This window comes from Elephantulus edwardii, unplaced genomic scaffold (genome assembly GCF_000299155.1).
Source record: "Elephantulus edwardii isolate Elephantulus edwardi_28Jun2011 unplaced genomic scaffold, EleEdw1.0 scaffold00201, whole genome shotgun sequence".
NCBI classification, from domain to species: Eukaryota; Metazoa; Chordata; class Mammalia; order Macroscelidea; family Macroscelididae; genus Elephantulus; species Elephantulus edwardii.
In genome coordinates this window covers 5,015,843-5,040,555 of record NW_006399951.1, presented here as the reverse complement: position 1 = coordinate 5,040,555, position 24,713 = coordinate 5,015,843, and the positions used below count along the sequence as shown (strand labels likewise).

At 47.3% G+C, this 24,713-nt stretch overlaps 2 protein-coding genes across 2 annotated transcripts in view; both read right to left on the bottom strand.

The window, feature by feature from the left end:
* Positions 1–24,713, bottom strand: part of NLRC5 (NLR family, CARD domain containing 5) — a 99,920-nt gene that overhangs the window by 29,944 nt on the left and 45,263 nt on the right. Inside the window, exons 23-36 of the mRNA XM_006897140.1 lie at positions 22,654–22,743; positions 22,397–22,459; positions 22,212–22,214; positions 16,541–16,624; positions 10,907–10,990; positions 10,086–10,175; positions 9,661–9,726; positions 7,679–7,762; positions 7,521–7,604; positions 3,865–3,951; positions 2,823–2,903; positions 2,550–2,633; positions 2,260–2,343; positions 4–87 (exon numbers count right to left, since the gene is read on the bottom strand). Coding sequence (XP_006897202.1) covers positions 4–87; positions 2,260–2,343; positions 2,550–2,633; positions 2,823–2,903; positions 3,865–3,951; positions 7,521–7,604; positions 7,679–7,762; positions 9,661–9,726; positions 10,086–10,175; positions 10,907–10,990; positions 16,541–16,624; positions 22,212–22,214; positions 22,397–22,459; positions 22,654–22,743 — 1,068 coding nt within the window. The remainder of the gene's footprint in view (positions 1–3; positions 88–2,259; positions 2,344–2,549; positions 2,634–2,822; positions 2,904–3,864; positions 3,952–7,520; positions 7,605–7,678; positions 7,763–9,660; positions 9,727–10,085; positions 10,176–10,906; positions 10,991–16,540; positions 16,625–22,211; positions 22,215–22,396; positions 22,460–22,653; positions 22,744–24,713) is intronic.
* Positions 19,204–20,123, bottom strand: LOC102862762 (eukaryotic translation initiation factor 3 subunit F-like). Its single transcript, XM_006897122.1, has one exon. The coding sequence runs from the start codon at positions 19,974–19,976 to the stop codon at positions 19,350–19,352; it is 627 nt and encodes a 208-aa protein (XP_006897184.1). The 5' UTR covers positions 19,977–20,123; the 3' UTR covers positions 19,204–19,349.

Here is a 24,713-nt window from a genome sequence, read left to right as displayed (position 1 = left end):
CACTCCAACTCCTCAAGGTGGTGACAGCTGCTTAGGCCAGATGCCAGGTGATGGAGGCTCTCAATGTTCACACGACTGAAGGTCAGCCTGGGGGACAAGGGACAACATTCAGGCAGCAGCTCTACATGCTGACAGCAGGGGGCAGGGAAACAGGGGAGGGAGCATGGTCTGGGGAGACCTGGGCAGGGCTCTTCTTCCCCTTAATCAATCTTCTTCCCCCATCAATCTCTGTCGTGGAATCATTAGTCCAAGGTGTGGTCTAGAAGCAGGAGCATCAGAGTTTACTCTTTCCCTAAACCACACCCATTCAGGTAGGTAGAACTTTCACAATTTATGCCATAGTTAAGAATGAGGGTATTGTCATTTAACTTTTTTAAAAAATTTTATTATTTTTTGTGCATGTACCGTCAAATCAGATCTGACTGGTACAGGAGGAAATTGTCCCTCCTTCTCCGGCAGAGCATCTGGTGGATTTAAATCGTGTACCTTTGGGATTGCAGTACAGCTTGTCATTTAACTTTTTATAGAATGAAGGGAACTTAAAATAAATTACAATGGAAACGAAATCTTTCCAAAGTCTAGTGAGTTGCTGCTGCTTGCCACGAGATCTGTATCTTTATTTTTTTAAAAATAGCAACATAGAAAGCATTTGAGAGGAATTAAAGAGGGGGTTGGCACCAAAAGGAGACTGCCTTCTTCTTCTTCTTTTTAAAGAGGACACTGTTCTTGATGGAAATCAGATGAATTGAAAGAGAATAGGAAGTTAGAAAAGCCCCATTTTGAAACATCCTTCAGATAACTGACTCCGGCAAGAATTATCAATAGATGTTAAAATTTCTAGGTGAACATTTAAGTATGCTGACATAGGCCTCAAAGTTTAAAAGTATCTCTCTACAGGAGATTTATTAATTAACAAGAGAAAATAGCCATTTAACAAAGGAAGTAGCCTGGCTGATGTGCCCTTGCTAAAGTGACTGCAGATCATGTCACTGGTAGTGGCACAGATGGGGAGTACTGGTAATCTAGTGGCAAGAAACTCCGCTGCAATCCCAAAGGCCTGCGGTTTGAATCCACCAGCTGCTCCGTGGGAGAAGGATGGAGAATCTCCTCCCATGGGATTAACTGCCTCTGAAAACCCGCTGGAGGGTCAGGCTATGGGTCAGTTCTGACTCAATGGTACACAACAACAACAACAATGGGACAGACAGACATCATGCACCTTATGATCTGAAGCACCAAGAGAAAACAGTAATAATATTCTGTTACAAATGCAGATCCTAGATCTAACTCGAGCTGAAGGACAGTCTACAGAATAGTTTATGCCTGCCCATGTCAATGTCATGAGGGGCGGGAAAACAGCCGAGGCGTGGTTCTGGATTGGAGGAGATCAAAAAAGACAGGATGACTGAACACAGTGTGGAATCTGGGATTAGAAAATGCTACGCAATAAATCACGTCATTAGGATAATTGGCAAAAGTGGAATATGAACTGTAGCTTAGACAACAGAAGTGCATCAGTGTCAACTTTCCTGAATTTGACACTTTCTCTAGATTAAGGAAGAGAATGCCCTGATGCTTAGGAAATCTATTGAACTATCAGGGAGTAGAGTAGAGGAGCTCCTTTGTGTAACACTTTGGACTGCTAACCAAAAAGTCTGTAGTTTTTCAGCTGCTCTGGAAGAAACCAAGCTGTCTCCTCTCATGAAGATTTGCAGCGTTGGGCACATGACAGAGGGCACCATCATTAGAACTGATTCACTGACAGTGGGTAGACGGGATGCCATCAAGGAGTAAGGGCAGGGTGTGTGCAATTTACTGTGAAATGATTTACAAATAGAAAAAAAAAGATTGAGAGGAGCTAGAGAAGGAGGGAGGGAAGGAAGTAGAGAAGAGAGAGGAGGGAGGGATGATAAAATAGTGAAAAGATATTGACAAGGAAGAATTTGGGTGAAGAATAAGTAGTTGGCACATGGACATCCTTCCTACCCTTCTTGTATCCTTCCTTTCCACTTACAATTATTCCAGAAGAGTAAAGGTATACACAACAAGGGGCCAAAGTGGAAGTGTATTGTAAAGAAAAAACTTTCTTGCTGTGTGACTCAACGTTTCTAAGGCTCAGTGTAATTAAGGCTATGGTCAGCCTGCAGGATTCCTCTGTGACCAGCCTCAGAAATCCCCCGAGCCCAGGGTTAGGGAACAACGACAGGGGTCACAGGGACAGGGCAGAAGTGCAAGCAAGCACGCGTCCTGTGTGCTTACCAGAACTTCTTCAGCTCCGACAGGGACAGCAGGAGGTGCTGGAGCAGCTGGGAGCTGGCGCTGCAGAGGTTAACCTGGGACAAGCTGGAAGAGCCCAAGCATATTCCAGAGGGATGCTCAAGCGCTTCCACACAGGTGGGGAGACCACACAGAGCTCTTAGTGGGGCTCCCTACTCCCCCTGGCAATCTCCCCAGACTGCCCTGCACGAGGAAGGAGGAATTCAAGTCACGTGCTGTGCCCGCTGTCTCCCCACCAGCAGACACTGCGACAGTGGCCCGGGGGTGCTGACCTGAGCTTTCGCAGCCTGGCACACGTCTTCATCAGCTTTGTGACAAGAAGGTTTTGGTGTGTCCCAATGTCACAGTGAGCCAGCCTGGAGCCAACAGGAGGTGGCAGTTCTGAATTTCAGAGACTCGGATTCTGCCCACCAGGAGCTTGTCATGTGGTGGTGCACACAGGTGAATAAAAACCCCCCACCCGATTCATTCTTCAATTATGAGAATGCGATGGAGGAGGACCCTTGCTCCCACCACGCCTGTGGGCTTCCAAGTGCGGGTCTCACCTGAAGGCCACAGCTTCTGGGTTCTCCTCCAGACAAGGAAATTCCAGCTGGACACAGAGCTTCTGCTGGGTCTCTGAGATGCTAGAGAAGGATGAACGAGGAGAGGCCCACAGCAGCTCAGCTGGAAGGCTGGGTGGGGCTGACTCTGCCTGGGCTCTGACCCTGAGCTCCTAGAACAACAGACAGGGCCCCCTCCTCCCCTTCTCCTGAGTCAGGGAGAAAGGAGTCGCTCCCTTGGGTCACAAACACCACGAGTGGTGCCTTTTCAACCATTCTAAGTTAGTACATGAGCGAGGTTTACCAGGGGAAGTTCCAGCATTTTTACTAAAAGAGTCAAGCCTGGAAAGGGTGTATTTGCATGTTCAGCTCATGGCTTTTATTTGAATAATAATGAATTAAGAATTATGACTTGCATAATATTTACAGGTAAGGGTAGTGTTTGGGGAAAGGGCTGAAGGAGATGCTGGGTGTTAACTGAAGTCCTCCAAGCTATTTCTCAGTCACTCTTGGAAGAATGCAGATGGAACCAGGAGGCAGGCTGTTGGCCCAATGACAGCACATCAGAGGCTGTCAATCAATTCAGAGCAAGTCTCACTCAGTGTCCAAGCAGGGGAAATCGTTCCCCTTTTCACAGATCAGGAGGTTAGAGTTAGAAACGCTCAGTAAATGGCGCAGGCCGTTCAGATCATCTGAATCAGAAAATAGGTCAATGAGATGCCAAAGCCTTTGTTCTGAGCCACTCAATGACCTCTGTTACCACTGGTTACAGGCCAAGGCAGGGTTGGTGGAGGCAGGGGCCATGCCCAGGGCTGACAGCATGGGATCTCCAAGGTGTTCTCCCGGGATATGGTAACACTTGATGGGAATCTCAGACAGCACTCCATTCCCTGACAGCACTCTGTTCCCTGACACTTCACCTGACTGCTGCATAAAGTCCAACAAGCAGGTGCCACCCGCTCCCGTGTATCCCGGAAGCTGCCACCCCACATGTCATGTCTAGATGAGGGGAGGACCCAGGGCCATGAGACGATGACCAACTCACCTTATTTCAGTGATGTTGCCTGAGGTCTGGGCACTGGTTGTTAGCAGTGTGAGCACCCCAACTCTGTCCACCCATGGCTCCTCTACCCTGTCACAAAGCAAAGACAGGGTCTCTCTTGGGGGGGGTGCATCTCAACAGTGGGGAGAGCATGGTGAGGGAGCAAGGAGGAAGCCACGGGGAATTCTTTTTGTAGTTAGTGCCATCACATTAACTCCAACTCCTAGCGATACTATGCACCACAAAGCGAATAAAATACATCTGATCCTGCACCATCTTCATCGTCTTTCATGTGCTGACTCCGTTGTTTTTCATTGATTTTAAAGTGACAAAAGTACACAACCAGGCATAAGCACAAAACAGAAAATTAACAGCATCTTAATTCAAAATCCTCGCTTTCAGCAAGCAAGTTGGTATCATCTGCACAACACAGATTATTGAGGAATCGCCCTCCGATCTTGATGCCACATTCCTCTTCATACAGTCCAGCTTCTCAAATAATTTGCTCAACATATAGATTGAATAGGTATGGAGAGAGAATACAACCCTGACACACCCTCTTCTTCATTTAAAACCATGCAGTGGTCCCTTGATCTGTTCACACAACAGCCTCCTAGTCCAGGTATAGGTTTTGCATGAGAACAATTAAATGCAACAACAACAATCCAAAGACAATTTTCAAAATGGTATTTTTAGACTTATGAAAAAGTCCATGCAGTATTATATTACAAGATTAAGCAGACAAAACACATAAAACAGCCTAATTCTTTTTAACCAAAAGGCAAAAATACCTACCTAGAGAAAAGAAGAAACAGAGAGAGCTGAGAGAAACATACTAAATGGAATGGTGGTTATTTCAGTCTTGGAATTCTCAGGAGTGACTTTTATGTTATTGTCAGGTTAGGTTAGGTTAGTGGACTTAAAGAAGAAATCAGAGAGAACGAGAGAAAGCTTAATGCAGCTTTATTAAAGGGGTGAAGGGGAGCTCCTGGGTGAGTTTCTCATCCTGGAGAGGCAGGACGGGAAGTCACACTGTGAACTTACTGGGGAGGATTTTTATAAACAGAGTCTTTAGGGAGGGACAGTCCACTCTGATTTATGAGCCACCTGCTAGCTCAGCCAGACAGGCAAGGCTGTTTGCCCTCTTTATCTGCAGCAGGCAAGGCCATCAGCATTTGAGTTTTGAATTCTTCATTCCTCTCTTTGGCCCTCTTTGCCCAGACTAACAGTTATCTCTTGAATTTTCTATATTTCCTACATGCTCTACAATGTGTGTGTATTCATGTATCAGCGGGGCAAAGAGTCTCTAGAAATCTTCCTGCTTTCAAAGCTACACTTTTTTTAAAAGCATTAATTTCTTCTTTTTGAGAGACCTTAAAGGAACTACCACAACAGGCTTGAGCTGGACACAGATCATGAGGCCGGCACAGGATAAGGGGAAGGTTCAGATCTGTCCGTCACAGAGACGCTGTGAGTCCTAGTGGACTCGATGGCACCTAACAAGAACAGTATCTTCTTCTTCAGCGCTTTTGAATGCTCCACAAATCTCTATGAGGATTTTTTTCCTTTAGGTTATTTATTTTTCATTTCAATGAACATCTACAGAGATTTTGGGATTCCATTCATTCATTGTTGCACCCTTCTCCCCGCACAAACCCCTCCCCCCCCCTTTGCTCCTCTCCTTGAAAAGCAAAAGAAAAACTCCCTCATTGGTACACAATCCCCGCCCCCCCGCACCTCCCTCTGCAACCCTCATTGCATACTCCTACGATAAAAATAATGCCCTAAAATATAATACTTTTAGACTATTCTCTCCCCCATAGACTTCAATGCTGTAAACATATTTCATCCAGTTTTCTCAGTCTTACCCCCACCCCAATGCCAGCCTCATTCTACAACAGTGGCACCATATAGCATTTGTCCCTTTGTGACTGAGATACCTCACTCAGCATAATGTCCTCCAGGGTCACCCATTTTGAAGAATATTGCATGAGTTCCTTGTTTTAAGAGTGAGAAAGGTTTTATTTTAAGAAGATTTATTGAGGAAGAGCCTGCTTTGCTGGTGGAGTGCATTTTGCGTGTGTGGTGCCCTTTAAGGGCTGGAAGACATTGACCTGCCCATCACTCGGTGGTGGGGAAACAATGAGACCATCTCCTCTGGCTGAGATTTACAGCCACAGAAAACCAGTGGGGGATCAACATGAGTAGGACTCTACTTGACAACAGTGGGCTTGTTGTTTTTGGGAGCATCCAGATTGAAGGAGGTCTGGTGAATTAGTGGTAAGTAGTTGCATTGCCAACCCAAAGGTACGTGGTTCAAATCTACCACCTGCTCCATGGGAAAAAGATAGAGGCAGGAAATGACCTCTGAAAACCTGCTGGAGAGTCAGGTATGGGTTGGTTAGGGCTAAATGGTTCACAATGACAACAACAACAACATTCACGAACTATAGCAAGGAATGAGATTTCTTGCCACTCAGAGGTAAATGGAATCACATGGAGCCTTCTGCGTCACTTCCAATTTACAAGAAAGTGGGATTTTACAGGAACAAGTTCTATGATGACAAGGAGGTCCTGATTCCAGGGGGAGGGACAGCACACAGAAACCCACACCATCACAAAAGAGGGAAAGGGGGACACACAAATGTCTCCTGCCCCAACAAGCCAGTGGTCACCTTTGAGGGCAAATGCAGAATTTCACTTTGCACTTAGTACTATACATCATTAAGAAAGATATCACTACGTGGGCTTCACTGCCTTTCGCTGTCTCTCTCAAGCCTAAGACAGCAAACCCACCCAGGAGCTGTTAATAAATTCCTTTGTCTCACTTAAAAAAAATCACTATGTAGAGTTCAATGGTGATTAATTTTATAAAACATAATGAATGGGCAGGATTATATGAAACACAATGTGAATGAAGGATAGTGTGAAAAACAACGTATACGAATGTAAGCAAATCAGTACAAAAGAAAATGAATTTAAAAAAAATCACTATGTAGAAAGTGTCTCTATTTTTCAGAGTTTTATGTTGAGATATTTAAGAATCCAATATCATATTTTGGACATGTTGCAAGGCAGGACCCATCCTTGGAGGGGGATGTCATGCTTGGGAGGGTGGAGGGACAGTGCAGGAGAGGAAGACCCTCGATGAGATGGATGGATTCAGTGACTGGGATAATGGGAGTAGGTGTGTCAGAGACAGTAAGATTGGCGCAGGATAGAGCAGGGGTTTACCTAACAACAACAACAACAAACAACATACCATATTGTCTGTAACTTATTTCAAAATACAGCTGCCAAAAACATGAAGCAAAAAAAATGTTAAATCTAGACAATGGGGAGCTGAGTTGGGTTTTTGTTTTGTTTTAAAATTATTCCTTCCCTTTCCTTTTAGGTAGCTTTTCTGAAAAATGGCACTTTTCTGAATGTTTGAAGATTTTCATAATGAATAAACATGACCACAATATTTCTGTTCTTGGCAGAGTATTTCAAAAGTCCCTCTCCCCCATAGGTCCTACATTGCAGGCCCTGCCCCAGGAAGGGACAGAAGGACAGGGGCAGGAGACTGGACATGGAGTGGACCCTACGCCACTGCCCACTCCTGCCCCCCTCCCCACCCATGCACACCAGCCCTGGAGCAGGGAGCAAGATGCAGATACCTGAGGTCAAGCCGCCCTGCTGGCCGCCTCAACAGGCTCAGGAGGATGGTCAGCTGCTCCAGGTCCAGGCCACACCGAGTCAGTCTGGAGACAGAGGTTGATTACTGGGGTGGTTCTGGCAGAGTACCTCACTCCTCAGTCACTCCCTGGTCACTCACATGAGCTCCGTCAGCTGCAGGGCCTGGCTTACACCAGTGGCCAGTCTGAGTATATGCTCTGGACTGAAGGTGCACTCACTCAGCCTGAGGGAACAGGACAAGGGGCGAGCTGGTGAGTCCTAGAGGCCACAGCTCCAACTTCCTCCAAGTCCCCCAAGCCTGCAGGGGAACCCTGCTAAGTGCACAGGTCTGGGAGGTGTTTCCTGCCTCTTGGGGAGACCATACCCCCTTGAGGTGTGAGGAGTAGGTTATTTAGAGGACTTGGTCATGCAGTCATGTGGTCTTGTGCCAACTCTGTGCTGGCCATTGAGTGCCTTACATGCAGCACCACTCATGGGGGACACTGAAGCCACACAGCAGTAAGAAGGGAGGGTGGGGTCTAGCTTCAATCTGAGTCAGCTGGACACTAGCCACCAAAACTTTACCCACCACCTACTGTGCCTTTTTATCAGAGGGTGTCTTGAGAGGCAGGGAGGGTCTTCTCTAGATACCCCTAGACTGTAGTCTCAAAGCAGCTGAAAAGGGGACCCAGCCAAACACCATGGGGAGAGTCACTGTGACAGGGCAGGGGGCTGTCTGAGGCTCAGGGACAACTGACATTTGAGCTGGGTATTAAAGGGCTGGTAGAATTTGATCCCATGAAAGGAATGGAATCCCAGGCTGAATGGGAGACGATAACACAGGCAGGGAAGTCAGACAATGCGGGGTGTTGTCAATGAACACACAGTGAAAATCCTTAAAGGTTGGGGTGTGTGTGTGTGTGTGTGTGAAGAGTCCAGAAGAGCACGTTAAAGGGTTTTGAAGAGTTTGCATTTTGTCCTGAGGGCAAGAGGGGGAGTGTGTGTCTGTGTGTGTGTGTGTGTGAGTGAGGGGCTGTGTGTGCCTATAATTAGATGTGCGTGTGTGCTGGGATTCTTCTGGCTGCTGGGGTGAGGACTCACGGCTGGCTGGCCAGAGGTAGGGGACCAGTTAAGAGGCTATGACCACAGCTAAAGAAAGACATGTAGAGAGGAGCTGACCCAACAAAGCGGCCAGGAAGCTGAGAGAGAGGGATAAAGGGTTGCTGAGGTGGGAGTGATGGTGATAGGTGTAGCAATAACAGACACAGCACACAAACAAACTACGCATATGATAAACACTACGTTAATTCCCACTGAGGTTGTTGCAGTTTGGTGCTTGTCAAGGGGACTAGGACTCAGGTGACCGTCTACCACAGCCCAAGTCCCTGCCTGATTCTGCACCATCCTCCCAATCAGTTTCTGCTATGCTTAAGCCTCTTGTTGTAGTCAGGCTACAATTCGGCTGACTGCCTCCTTTTCCACGCACAACGTCCTTCTCCAGGCACTGGCGTCTCTTGACAACATGCCCCAAATACACGAGATAATCCTATTACCTGTTACTTTCATATTACAAATAAGGAACTGACAGATACAGATGTGTCCCAAGTCACACAGTGGGTATGTGGTGGAATCTGTACCATAAATCTCCACTCAATGCTCAGAAGCTCCAGAATTTAAGTCGGGACATGGTTACAGGAATGCTGTGGAGGTGAGGGGCATGGGGCATGGAGGGATGTGAGGTGAGGGGCACAGGGTGCATGGAGGGTTGTGGGGTGAGGGGCATGGGGGGCACAGAGGGCTGTGGGGTAAGAGGCACGGGGGGCACAGAAGGCTGTGGGGTGAGGAACAAGGTGGGGCTGTGGGGTGAGGGGCACAGGGAACACAGAGGGCTGTGGGGTGAGGGGCATGGAGGGCTGTGGGGTGAGAGGCATAAGGGGCATGGAAGGCTGTGGGGTGAGGGGCATGGAGGGCTGTGGGGTGAGGGGCACGGGGGGCATGGAGGGCAGTTCTGGGAGACTACAGCCCAGGCAGTGAGGGAGAGGGAAGGGTCTAAAGGAGGAGAAGGTGACAAAGAAACTGCCATGGAGATAGCTACAGGGATGCTCCCCATTTCTCTCCCATCCGCATTCCCCCAGGAATTACCACAGTGTCTTCTCAGCCTCCTCGCTCCTGGAGAAGTGAATCCAAAAGCTCTGCTTGGAGTTCAAGCTGCAGAGAGAGGGGTGTGGGGTGCCCCACGGGCCAGATCAGCCAGTGTCCTAAGGAACCAGAAGCCAATGGGGGTGCAGAAGAAGAAGAGGCACAGGACCCCCAGAAACAAGAAAGGAAGAGAAGGCCCTTGCCAATCAGAAGAGATGCTCCTCTCATCCCATGAGGATGTACAAACCTGGCCTGCCTCATCCCACAACCTCCGTCCTCCAAGCACCCCAGGTACCAGGAATGCTTGGAAATTAGAACCCCTCATTCATGAACCCTGAGGCTGGGACTGCCTCAAGTCACACAGGCAGAAGCACTCAGTATGTGAAGCTTGCTTCCTCCCCTGATCCCTGCAAGCACTACCGTCTTACTTCACTGAGGCCTCTCGGATACGTGGGCAGGCAGGAAGGGCCTCCACCAGGTACAGGACACCTTCCAGAGAGATGCTGTTGTGGCTCAGACTTGGGGGGATAAAAAAAGAGGCTCAGGACTCAGGGTGGAGGGGGTACCTAGGGGAGCCCTGTCCAGCACCTCCCACCTCCAGCTTTCAGATCCGAGGAGACAGGCCACACTGTCCTGCAGACTGCGACACTGAAAGCCAGAGAGAGGCTCTGAGTGTCCCTGTCCCATGTGGCAGCTCGGGTGTCAGGCTGCGATCTGGGGTGAGGCTCACACTGTGGTTGGGGTAGGGCCCTGGCAGCTCCATCTCCACAATGGTCAGAGGCTCCCGGAGTTCAGTTGTCTAGCAACTCAGGTTGTATCCTTGCTCAGGCGAGAGTGGGGCGGACATCCTAGGGACTTTGTCTACTATGAGCCCTGTAGATTGGGTCAGATTGGGGTGGGAAGAACCAGGAGCCGGGGTGGGCTGAACCCTGGTCTAGAGTTTGGGAGGACGAACTGTCCATTCCAGCATTGAGTTTGACTGGGGGTGGCTATCGGTAGGGCCAGGTCCGCTGTATGACGATACGCAGCCCCTCTTAAGTGTCTAGTGGGGGTTCTGCTGATGGTGGGCATGAAGGAAGGAGGGAAAGACCCACGTAAGTAAAGCTATGATCAGAAACACCCTTTCCCCTCTGGGATCCCTGTTTTCTGGGATTTTCTAGGAATTCTCTCAAAAGAGGCCTATTAATGATGCTCTTGGCCCAGGGAAGTTTTTCTTCCTTTGCTGCCTTTGAGGTTATGGCTCACTTACTGAAGCGAACCAGAGACGGACACCTGAGGCAGTAATTCCAGGAGACTCCTGAGACCATCATCACCCAGCAGGTTTGCCGAGAGGCTGTAAGAGGCAAAGACAGGCTGGTTAGTGGTCAGACGTGTCTCCTTCCCCTCTGTCCACTCAGTGGTGCCGTCGCCACTGGGTCTCCCATCACTGTGACTCAGCTCACACTGCACCATCAGCACCACTTTACCGTCATCACCACCATCAAGTCAACATCACCATTAGCAGCGGTGACACCATGCCTAACACCACCACCATCATGTTCACCACCAGTCTGAGGCCGCCACGACCACCCTCACCATTCTTGTGCCACTGCTAGAATTATCACCTCCTCTCATTCACCATTCCCGTGCCCCCTCACCAGAACCACAGTAAACTGGGTCTCATCTGCCCTCTCACCGGCTGGGGACCACTCCCAGGGCCCCTGTGCAAGGCTTTCAGGAGTTAGAGAAACACTAGCTAGTTTGGACATGACCCTGAGCCTGGATCTACCAAGCCACGATTTTTGGACAAGAACAAATTCAAGAAAAAGGCAAACGTGTGGAGGATTCATTTAACAAACTGTTTCCTCCTTTTCATTTTTGAATGCCGTACAAGTCGAACCGGAAATTTCTTCCCTTCTCTTCTTGTAATGTTCTGTGGGTTTGAATACAGCTTCAGAGACAAATAATTAGTCTACCTAGGAAAATCTAATTTTTTTGTCCGAGGGTTAAAGCAGGCTACTCCTTGGAGGCAAAGATTCTGGGGCTTTGTCTGACATACTTTGGGCATGTTGCAAGGAGAGACAGGTCTTTGGAGAGGGACATCATGCTGGGTAGAGTAGAGGGACAGCGTAGGAGGGAAGACCCTCTATGAGGTGGATTGATTCAGTGACTGGGGTAATCGGGATGGGTGTGTCAGAGGCAGTGCGACTGGCACAGGATAGAGCAGGGTTTAGGGCTGTTGTACATAGGGTCGCAAGTGACTCGACGGCACATAACAACAACAACAACAACAACAATTTTGAACTCATTTTGCCCCTAATTATGGAAAATTGAAGCTTGTTGCATTTCACATTATTTTAGGGTCACCATTGGATGGCTCAGACGAACCAATCGTGTATTTTTAGGAGCTGAACATAGACCTTCTTTGCTTACAGAAAAATGTGAATATCCAAATAGAGATACACACCTTTACCCAGGCCTAAACTCCTTGTCATGGCCACGCCATGCATGCTAGAGTAGGACGATAGTAGGGCTGTAATCTTTCAGATGAAGAGAACCTGGATTTTGTTTCACTGTGCCTTTGAGTGGATTCAAACTGACAAAGTTTTAGTAACCAAGTGCAGACTCTTTGTCCCATCCAGGGATATACATAAACATCACAATAGACAACGGCTCACTGCAGACAAGCCTGTGGTCTTGTAAGATTATAACAGAGTTCTGGGGAGCTCTGGTGGCCTAGTGGCAAGAAGCTGTACTGCAATCCCAGAGGTGCACAGTTCGAATCCACCAGATGCTCTGCCGGAGAAAGAGGGACAATCTCTTCCTGTACCAGTCAGATCTGATTTGACGGTACACACACATAAAATAATAAAAGATTAAACAGAGTTCAGAAGTCTCAATTGGAGAGTGAGACATAGTAAAAGCTATGTTCCCAATAACTAGTAAAATGTGTATGAAGAGCCAAGGTGGGGAGGATAGGAGCAGAGAGGTGAGGACGGGCAACTGGGGGGCGGTAATCACAGGGCTCACAATTTGATGGGTGGAGGGAGGGGTCTGTAAAGGAAAAAGGAAAGATCCAGTGTGAAAACCAATGTTTCTGAACTTTGTAAGTAAACCAGAATAAAACAAACAAAATTTTTAAATAAAGAGTTATATTTCCTGCATGCAACATGTCTCGTTTGTCTCTAGTATACAAAGTGATTGCCCTGTCAGGTGTATAAGGACACAGTACATAGTAGCAAGAAGCTTCACTGCAATCCCAGAGGTGCACGGTTCGAATCCACCAGATGCTTTGCTGGAGAAGGAGGGACAATGTTCTCCTATACCAGTCAGATCTGATCTGACAGTACACGCACAAAAAAGAATTTTAAAAAATTAATAAAATAAAATTAAAAAATAACCCGTCACTTAAGGATACAGTACACAGTCTATGGTACATGCATTTTTTTTGGTGCCGAAACCCGGGGTACATGCATTTTTTATAGTCATAATAAAAAACCTCTTCTACTGGCTTAGTACGTGCGATAAAATTTACCATATACCAGGTATGCACTGACATTCCGGCAGCAGCATTCACCCTTGTGCACCACGTGCCTCCCGCAGCTCCAGAGCATTACCCTCTGTTTAAGTGGGTTATGCCCCCAAACGCTGTACAACCAGTCTGAGTGATCGCAGCAGCAAGAGGCAGGGGAGGAACTTCAATTTGGATGTGAAACAAAAGGCTATGAAGTAACATGAAGGTAGGAAATCAGTGACCACTATTGCTCACGATCTAGTCGTGTCTCACTGGACAATCAGGATGCTCCTGAAAAACAATGGGGGCAAATGATGCCACAAGCTGTAAAAAAGACTGACTTCACGGAAAGCTTCCAGCTGACAAAGACGCAAGAGGGGTCTGTATCAGATGCGGAGGAATTTGTAACACGTGGATCGAGGACCAAACTCCAAAGCAAGTCCCTCTCAGCACCTTGCTCACTATGAAGACGTGAGAGCTGCTGGGAGGCTTAGAGACCAAGCAGCACCGGACTGTGACACGGTGTTCGCACAGTGTGTAAAATCGCTCCATGTCCAGGTCATGAAATGTCTTATGTTATGCAGTAGGGCCCCAGAGCTCCCTAGACAATGTCTCACGGACATTAAACAAGGCCTAATGACTGTATTCTTTTTCCTTTCCAGCTCTCTGTTTTCCACTGGTCTTACCCTAGATTCCTAATGCCATGAGCAAAGATTCCGAGTCATACTAGCTGTGAGATCTTAGGCAAATTCTTCCTTCTCTGTGTCTCAGTTCCTGCATCGGCGGTGCAACGGGTGCAACACTAGTGTTGTTAGAAGTGGTGGTGGCACAGCAGTTAAGCAACTGTTTATTAACTAGGAAGCTTGCAGCATAAGCCTCCCTGGCAGCTCTGCGGAAGAAAGGCCTGGCCCCTATAAAGAAACCCTGTGTGGTAGTCCCACTGTGTTACATGGGGTGGCTATGAGCAGGAATCAATTCAATGACAACACCAACAGGAAAGGATACAGAGAGCTAATCCAGATAGAGTAGAGTCTGACAGGAGAAAGGGGTCAATACGTCTTAGCTGAGCCTTGTGGAGTAGGGCATCACAGGGTGGGCTGCTAACGGAAGGGTCTGTGGTTCAAATCCACCAACCACTCCAGAAAGACCAGGCGGCCTCAGGACCTGCTGAAGGGTCACCCTCAGCTGGAATTAAGCAGACAACAGTGAGTTTGTTTGGTTTATTATTGTTACTATTACTGTGTAACCTACTCCCACAGGGGGCAGCCCTATTTGGGCTCCCAAGGCCCAGAAACCACCTTCTTCTCAACCACCAGAGACGCCCCCCTCTCCCCACAAAGTCCTCACACTGCCTGACTCCAGCCCCTTCCCCCCTAGGGTCAGAATTAGGTACGTCTGGCAACACCAAGCACAAGTCATGGTAGGAAGCCATAGAGGGCAAAGATTGGGCGAAGCGGCTGGGACCAAGCGCTGCCCAGTCAGAACCAGATGCAGGCAGCACTGGATCTAAGCAGCTCTGTACTGATGTCTCACAAAGGCTGAGCCCAGAAGAAACCTAGTGAGCATTTTAGGCACATGAGAGACTCTTCACGGCATCAGTGATGCCAAGAACGACGGGCTGGAGCTCTGGTGACCCAGTGGCAAGAAGGTGAGCTGCAATCCCAAAGGCACACGGTTTGAGGCCAACAGTTGCTCAGCAGGAGATGGATGGACAATCTCCTCCCGTGCAATGATTAACTGCCTCTGAAAACCCACCGGAGGGTCAGCTATGGGTCGGTTCCGACTCGAAGGTAAAACAACACAAAACTAAATTTTTAACTCCCTGCAACATCATCCTATTGGCCCAGACTCAAGCCTGAAAACACGCTCAAATGAGGGAGAAAGCCAGCTCAATTAGCCCAGGACACACATGCCGTCAGGCCTTCTCCACTTTACTTTTACTTCTTTACTTTCAGGGAATAACCGTCTCTCTGTGGGGTGTCTCTGCTAATAAAACTGTCTTTACTGTCAGCTTCACTCCTGTCCTCTTGGGCCGCGTGCTGTAACAAGGGCTTGGCTCATGCCAGGGTTATTTTGAGCAGGACAAACGAAGCCTAAGAAGGGCTGAACTAGGCCCAAATCAGGGGTTGTGTCCACCCTCAAACTTGCTGTTGTCTCTCACCCGGTTCCTTTCTTTGTCCACGCAAGAGAGCCCAGAACGAGGACACTGACTGCCTGCTAACATTCCCAGACTAAGCCGGATTCCTGCCAAGCAAATCAGTGGATCCTTCATTTTAAATCAGTCAGCAGAGCGTGAGGCTCGAGATCTTTTGTGAAGAGTTTCCCAAATTAGATCAAAGAACATACACTGTGAAACTAGGCCCATCATTGAAGGGACGTGGTGTGGCGTGGGGAAGGTACAATGGGTGCAGATGCTTAACAGTAAAAGCATGGCATGCTGTGCTGGCAAGAGCCTGGCTAATCAGCTTTTCATTTTGTTTTGGGCTGTTTGCCTTTGCTCTCAAGCTGATTAAATCCAAGTACCAATTCAAGAAATCAAACTGCTGACTTGGGAAAACACACGCATGCAGGCTCCTCTGAGATTCACCCACACAGTCCCCTAGAAAAGTTCCTTTGTTAGGCACAGCCAGCGTTAGCAGGGAAAATAAAGGCAGCCTCCCTGGAGAACAAAAGAACACTTAACTCAGGCCTGCTTCGCTTGCATGAGAGCCTACACTCTCTGGACTAAAAAGGAAAATGCCTGCCTGGCTCTGGGCTCACCTGTCACATTAACTGAGAACACTCCTTCAAGTGACACTTTTTGCTTTATCTCCTCCTGGTGTCTGTAAATATCCAGTGTTTGGGGAAGACTGGTCACTTGGTGAGTTATGGTTACCCATCATCTCAAAAGTCTCTTGTACCAAAGGAAACCTACAGGAAAGACGTAGGTGCAATTCCCTTTTAGCACATTGATGTGAGAGAAAAGCTTTTATGTTCTCATTTGAATACATTTCCAACAGGATGTAGCCATCCTGGGTTTCAGGAGGGGTTGTGTGGCTTGCAGCCCTGCACCCCCTTTCTTTATCCATCACTTGACTTTTATACAATATGACAAATAAAATATTTGTGGCTTTTTGCAACTGCTGGAGCTACCAGTTTTATCTCCTTTCAACGTGGAGAAACCTTATGTATGTGATTCAGAGTTCCAGAAGACCTTGGCAGTACTCACCCAGGTATGAGTCACAACAGACACTCACACACTCTCTCTCCTCCCTCCCTCTCTCTGTCTCTCTGTCTGTCTCTCTCCTCTCTGTCTGTCTGTCTGTCTCTCATTCACACACACAAATATCCCTCTGGTGCACACTCCTATCCCAAACGCATTCCTGTCCCAATGTTCTATCCCCAACTCACTCCAGGTGATGGATGGGTGCACACTCCTTCAGCAGCCAGCACAGGGGTTCCACATGCTCCTGCAGGAGGTGGCAGCCTGGGAACCTGCCGGAGGGAAGGAACAAGCTGAGGAGGGGTGGACCGGTCACCAGAACAGCTGTCTCATTAGTCATGGTTCAGAAGCTCCAGTGACGCACCATCCAAGCGTGTTGTTGATGTTGTTAGGTACCATTGAGTCCACTACAGTTCATACCCTCCGAACAATGAACCTGAACTCTGCCCTCTCCTGTGCCATCCTCACCATCTCGGACGTGCCTGAGTCCACTGTTAGTTACTGTGTCAATCCGTCTGATTGAGGGTCTTCTTTTCTTTCACTCACCCTCTTCCTTTTCAAGCACAAGGTCTTTTTCCAAGAAATGGCCCCTTCTGACAATAGACCCCGAATATGAGAGACCAAATGTCACCGTCCTTGCCTCTGAGGGCCACTTTGGTTGCACATCCTCCAAGTCACATCTGTTCTTTTGACGGTCAGTACTCAAGCATGTTGTGGTTGTGTACTATCACGTTGGAATTGACCCACAGATGACCTTCCAGTGGGTTTTTAGAGGCAATAAATCACACAGGAGGAGACTGGCCATCTTTCTCCTATGGAGCAGCCGGTGGATTTGAATTACATACTTTTGTGTTGGCAGTGCAATAGGCAATCTCCTCCTGGACGATTTGCAGCCTCTGAAAACCCACTGAAGAGTCACCTATGGTTGGTCTGACTTGATGGCACACAACAACAACAACAACAAGCCGCCAGCGCTCCTCTGGAACCGAAGCGTTAGCTCCAAACTCAAGCACAAGTCTTCTGGAAATAGTCATTGTTGATCACTCCTACCTCCAGCAGGCCCTCCCTGGAACCCACTTCTGTACTCCCGGAAGCAGTGACCCTGACTGGCCCTGGAACCTGTGTTAGCATCATATAGGAACTTGCTGAAATGCAAATTCTGGCACTGCAGAGCAAATCTATAAACTCAAACTCTAGAGCAAGACTCAGCAATTCATGCTTTAACTCTCCGGGTAACTCCGGTTCAGGTTCAAGTTGAAGAAGAATTACGGCTCCAGGGTAAATGATTTTTATTATTAATTTTAATGAAAGTTTACAGAGACTTAGGGTCTCCAGTCATTCATTGTTGCACTTTTCTCCCTGCACACCTCCTCCCCCTAATTCACTCTTCTCCTTGATAAATAAGACTCTTTCATTGTTATGCAATCCCTCCCCCCAAGTCCACTGCACTGTGCGGCTTTCATTCTGGACTCCTGACATGCCAATAATACCTAAACATATATCCCTTTTAAACAGTTTTCTCCCTCATCTGTTGGAATAGAGTATACATCATTTTCTCCTTCTTCTCTGTCTTTCCTCAACTCCAATGTCAGTCCTGTTTTACAATAGTGGCCCTATACAAAATTTGTCCTTTTGTGACTGAGATCTTTCACTCAGCATAACTTCCTCTAGGAAGTCATCCACTTACCATAATATTTCATGAGTTCCTTGTTTTTCAATGCAGTATAGTATTCCATTGTGTGAATATACCAGAGCTTCTCTATCTATTCATTTGTTGATGGGCACTTGGGTTGTTTCCAGCTCTTTGCTATTGCGAACAAAATCACAATAAACATGGGTGTGTCCAGGGTAATTTTAATGGCTGGGTGCCCTCTCCTTCACCTTAACCCTCTCACCCCTCAGCCTTCTAACTAACTAAGCATAGAGGTGGGGAAAGGGAATATGTATGAGGTTCACTCCTGGGAAGGGCTGTTGGTGTTGTGGTTAAATCAGCCACAAAGCCTGCCTTTGAAAAGTCTAAAAGGAAACCACACAACAGCCAAATAATTAGGACAGCTAGCTATCTAAATGACTAGGGATGATAGAAGAATTGATGCCTTTGAGCTGTGGTGCTGAGTATTAAATATACCATGGACTGCTAGGAAAACAAACAAGTTTGTCCTAGAGAGGATGAGACCAGGCTGCTCCTTGGAGGCAAGGATTCTGAGGCTTCGTCTGACATACTTGGGGCATGTTGCAAGGAGGGACCAGTCCTTGGAAAGGAATATCATGCTTGGGAGGGTGGAGGGACAGTGCAAGAGAGGAAGACCCTTGATGACATGGATTGACTCAATGACTAGGATAATGGGGGTAGGCGTGCCAGAGACAATAAGACTGGCACAGGATAGAGCAGGTTTCAGGGCTGTTGTACATAGAGTCGCCACGAGTCACAGGCAACTTGATTGCACATAACAATAACAATCTAAAAAACCCTTAAAATCAGAAAGTCTCTAAAATCTATGGCACATTTTGATCCCTCTTTATCTTTGTTATTTCCTATAGTCTTCAATTTCAAATTATATTATCATTTGCTTAATATTTTCTTTAAATCAGCTAATTGACAAACATGCATTTATTTTTTTGAACACATTTATTTTTAAAAGAAAAACTTGTACCCTAACTTAAGTGGAAAGCTGCTACTATTTGACACAATGTGAAAACCTAAAAACAAAAAATAAAAGCAAACTGTCATTGTCTTTAAATGTGACGAGTCCTGCTGAGGGCTCTTGATCAGAAAGGAAGCTTGGCAAGTGTTAGAGTGGTGTTAAAGTCACACTAACACCCAACTCAGACTTCCTCCTTTTTTTTTTTCTACAAAAGGCAAGGTATGTTTATTTAGATTAAGTCATCCAGTTGCCTGATTCAATGTGACTCAAGGCCTCAAAGAAACTATCTTTTCCTTTACTCTGTCTCCCAAGGTTTGAGCCTAGAGTGGCAGGAATGCTTCTTAGGGCCTGTTCACAGGTTTACAAGTTTCTCATTGAGGGCAATCTGTGACTGTGTGAGATTAGCCAAGTAGGTCACCATCAGCAGGTCGTTGATATTGCTGTTAAGCATGGTCTCAAAGTCATCAGGAACAATTTTAGGTACTTGGTTGACCAGACTCATCAAGAAGCGGCCCACAGTATTGTCAGCTGACACTTTTCCAGATAGCACATCTTCTGCATACTGCAATACTGTGCTCAGGGCATCCTGGATGCGGGCTGATGCTCCTCCAACCTGCTGCAAGTCATTTGAGAGTCCAATCACCCGGTTGGGACTAAAACAGGTCTTCATAATGAGGTCAACTCCAATGCGTTCGGTGTCATAATATGCGTATCTCACTGTCAAAGGTGTGAACATCACTCCCATGGTCCTTCCAGGGACACCCATTAAAGTGCTGGCATAGGCCTTGATGCTCATGCGGCCATTCTGGAGGCTGGTGTCCACAGTGAGGTGAATGGGGTTGGGGGCCTCTCGGCTATAGTACTCATGAATCAGTACAGAATGTTCTGTGATGTCGTGGCCTGTAGCGTACCAGCCTAGGATGAGTTCATTTGGAGAGACTTTCTTGTGTAACTCATACATGTTCTTAGCAAATTCCATGTCAACAGCCACCTCATCTTCAGACTCATTGTGGGGCACTGAAAAGCAATTTGTAACTTCCACTGAGTGCTTGTCGACAGTTCCCAGCAAAGTCCCGATAACTCGGGCAACGCCCTCATTGCGTCGCTCATAGCTGTCCACGATGGAGGCTACCTCCTTGCTTTAATCAGACAGAAAATTGAGAAAGGAGTCAGTGATACTGAACTACTCTCCGATTTGTTAAACCTCCTACAGCTCATCTCATTGTGGCCTAGGTCTTATTGTTTGGAAAATCCTGAATCACAAATTCTGGTAGTCTGGGTGGTGTTGGGCTAGGACAGGGGTCAGTAAACCATGTTCACAGTTGCCTATTCTGTGTGAGAGCATTTATATTTTCAAGTGATTGAAAACCAAATTAAAAAGAAATACTATTGCATGACATGTAAGCATTATATAGAATTTAAATGTCACTGTCTGTAAGGACAGCTTCATTGGAACGCTCAAACTTAAAGTCACTGCTGTGGAGTCAGAACTGACTCATAGCTGATCCCTCCAGTGGGTTTCTTGCAGCTTTAAATCTCACTGGAGAAGAAGGTGCATCTTTCTCCCTGAGAGAGGCTGGTGGACGCCAACCCACAAAGAGACACTGTCTTTGGGTTCGTCCCACTCCCTGCTGACGAGGCCCTCAGAGCACAGCCACGCTCATTTGTTTATCCATTATTATGGCTCTCTTCAAGCTTCAGAGGTAGAACTGAGCAGTGACAGAGCTTACGGTCTACAAAATGCCAAATATTTACCACTTTGGGCATATGCTTGGTTATTAACGGAATGACTAGAGGTTTGACTCCACCTAGAGAGATACCTGATAATCCAATTCTGAAAAATCAGCCACTGAGAAAACCCCATGGAGCACGGCTTAACAAGGACAATATAGGGTCGCCTATGAGTTGGAGCCATTTCAATGGCAATCACCCCACTTCTGATCTAAGCCATGATATCTTCATTTGCTTTGTATGCATCAGAAGGTTTGGCGTTAAGGAAGAGTCTTCAAAGACTCAATTCAATGCCTTTGGATGGTAGAATTTGAGAAAATAATGAATAAATGGACTGCCAAAAAAAAATATACAAATCTGTCTGGAAGGAAATGCAACCAGGCACTTCTGGCAGGGTGCGTCCACAGCCTGGCAGGGTGCCCTTTAAGAGGCAAGGATGGTGAAACTTCTCTCATGTATTTTGGACATGTTGTCAGGATGGGCCAGTCCTTGGGGACAGACAGCATGCTGGGAAAGGTCAGTGAGAGAGAGAGGAAGACTCTCAAGGAAATGCACTGACCCAGGGACCACAACAATGGGCTCAAACAGGGTGGCTGTGAGGATGTGAGCAAGTTTCAGATCTGTTGTTGATAGCATCCCCCTGTGAGTCTTGGTTGAAGGCTCATGATAACACAACCACTTTCTAGAAATCCTTTTCTTTTGTTGGAGGAGGGGAAGTTCTTGACCTTGACCATGAGTGTTTCCAATGGCTCTGATGAGTGGTCCACAGAGAGCTGTGCAGTTCACTCAAAGGCTGCTCCCTCTGTCAGTTCTAATTCACCGGTAGCTTCTCCGGAGAAAGATGGACAATCTCCTTCCATGTGACATTCAGTCTTGGAAATCCAGGAGAGGATCAGTCAGGAGTCTGTTGCCACTTGGCAATGTGTTGGGTTTTGTTTTCCAGAGAAAATTCTAGAAACGCAGTGAAGCTCCGTGCATTCACATTTGCCGCCACCACTTTTCCTGTGTGACCACAGCTGTGAGGCTTGTGAGGGTTAATACGCATAAAGCCCTTTGCACGGGCCTTGCAGATCAGCTGTGCTCAACAAATGTTAGCTCTTCCATTTCTTGTATGCTATTGCCGAGGCTTTGGAGGTTCTGGTTAATAGTCTCTCCGTAAGCCAGTGTCATTAAGTAGTTACTAGAAGAATTATCTCTGAATTTCAATCCTCCTCCAGTCTCCTGACACCAGGGCAGTATCTTCTTCCTTCACACCGGGGATGCAGGAGCAAGGACATTCACACCTCTGAGCATCTGCTGTGTACACGTGTCACTCCCCTTAATCTTTGTAAATGTCCTTCAGTGTAGTGGCTCCCTTCTACCGCTGTGAGCTAAACATAAATACCTGAAGGGGACACTGGAAAGCTCTGTCACGCTCCTAGGGGTCCTGACCTCTAGTTCAATCTGATGTGAACTTGCTATTTGCCTTTGGACAAGAACTGACCTGCTCCGGGCTTCTGTTTCTTTCTGTAAACTATCACTTAGATGACACGAGCTGGTTTGCAGGATTTTTGCAGGGGGGATGAACTGCAATCAGATAGTTCTTGCTCTGTTTTGAGCACTTGGAGGCCGTGTCTTCTCATTCCCAATGACCCCCGACTGACAGGCTATATGGTTTGAGTCACTTACCCACAGAACACACCTTCCGGCTCATCGCTGGACCGGAAGTGCAGGGATAAGCAATGCAGGGACCTGGAACAGACAGCACCTGAGTTAACCCCTTTTAGCCACAGCCTCTGGAGGTCCCCAGGAGATAGCCAGCCCTCTCTGTGAAGCATCGTATCTGACATGGGCTTTAAGGCCTCCATTCCACCTTCTCACACCCATCACACCCCAGTACAACCTGCAGGGACTCTTTGTCCTGGTGGACCAGGCCCTTTGCCTACCTCAGCTCCACCTTCTGAACACGTGGGCACAAGCTGAAGATTTTGGCCAGGATCAGGGGGCTTCTTGAGGACAGTGCAGTCTCACTCAGCCTGAGAAAGCAATGGGAAGGGTTTTACAGCAGCGAGTCATACCCAAGTGAGGCCAGGAGGTAAGGGACTGGGCAGACTGGAGGGCACAGGGAAGGGAGGGTGACAGGGTCAGCAGAGCTAGGAGAAGAATGCAGGGACCCAAGAGGGAGAGAGGGATATGGGATAGCAGATCTAGCATCCAGCCTTTGTTCTGTTTACTGGCTGTGTGACCCCGGATACCATCAAAGCCTCTCTGAGGATATATAACTAGGTATTTCTGTCATCACAGGAGACTAGAGCGAGGGCTACATGGTGGAGGGGACCTGGGGGAGGGTTTGTAAAACAATGAAAGAATCTTTTCTTTTACTTTTCCATAATTTTTGGACTCATGTACTTATAACTTGTTAGTCAAATTTGTGTCTTCTAGGTTGCAACACCCCCATGATACATCTTCAAGGATATGAACATGTACGGCCAAGCACAATCAATAAGAGTGCATCTAAATTCCAAAATCAATCTCCATAACAGTCTATGTGTTTCCTACTGCCAAAGGGGCCCTTTAGAGTAGTGAGAGAAGATCTTCACCCTGAAACCCACAGCGTCCCTTTTCAGCAGGAAGTAGCTAAGAGAATACGCCATCCCCTTTTCCTTATGACTCAGGGTGAAGTCTCTCTCAGGGAGGAATGATAGGGAATGGCAAAGGATACACTGACAAAGAAGATTAATCAGAACTGGCTTTGACAAGCACTGTGGCATTTGGACAAGAACAAACTGGGAGGAGGGTAGAGAGAATAGTGCAACAATGAATGAATGGAAACCCAAAATCTCTGTAAATGTTTATGAAAATTAATAAAATATAGAAAAAAAAACAAAAAACAAAAACAAAGCCTCTCTGAGACCCAGTGGCCTTATGAGAAACGGGATGAATTACAGAATACTGTCCTCTCACGGCGCTGTGAGGAGTGAAAGATATCAAGCTTATGAACCGCTCAGCAGTATGCCCATGTTTGCACAACTTATATTCGCTGCTGTGGAATCAGCTGACGCTCCAGCAGGTTTTCAGAGGCTACAGATCACACGGGAGGAGTCAGCCCATTGTTCTTCTGCATAAATATTTGTGTTTTTAATCTGTAAATACAGATCTAACGGGCGAGGAGAACGTCAGAGTGCCTGGCTTCTGTTCACCTGACGCCGAGAGCATGCACCCACATCAGTCAGGACAACTCAACTGCCTCGACCACACTGTCAGATGTCCTCTGGGGGAGGGAGGTTGGGGTGGGTCATTCCTTATTGGGAACCACTCTCAGACAAAGTGACCTCAATTCCAATGCCTACATCACGCCAAATCTACTCACTTGCCTATTCCCTGTGACTGCTACATGCCAGCACACATATGTCACACTCGTGCTTAACACACACACACAGACATCCCACACAGGATTCCCTGTCATCGATGTCTCTCATTCTGGCTGTAAACAGCCTTCTCCCCATGCTCACTTCCACTCTTGCCTCTCAACCTCTCCTTCCCTTCATTCAGCAGTGAGGTCAACCTTTTGAAAACAAAAGTCATTTTCCTACCCTTCAGGTTCTCTTGAATGAAAACTCAAACTACTCCCTGTACGAGGCCTTGGGGGACCCAATCTAAAATTCCATTGAAAATTCCCTGCCTTCACATTCCTGTCCTCCTAGTGGTTCTGCAAATCCATTAAACTCAGCCTCTGGGCTTCATTCATGCTGTTCCCCCAGCCTTGAATGCTGTTCCCTACTCATCACAGAGACCCACTCCTTCTCCTTCAGAAGACCTCAGGGTCTCTTCTTAGAGGTACTCCCTGACCACTCCTGCCATTGTCTAAATCATGCCCACCTCAGACCCTCACTACATCACTTGAGTTAGAAGTGGGATTTGAACCCATGCCTCCACTGAAGACCAGAACTCTCAAGTGAAACTTGAGTCTGGTACCTCAGAACCAACCACAACCCTTGAAAAAAAA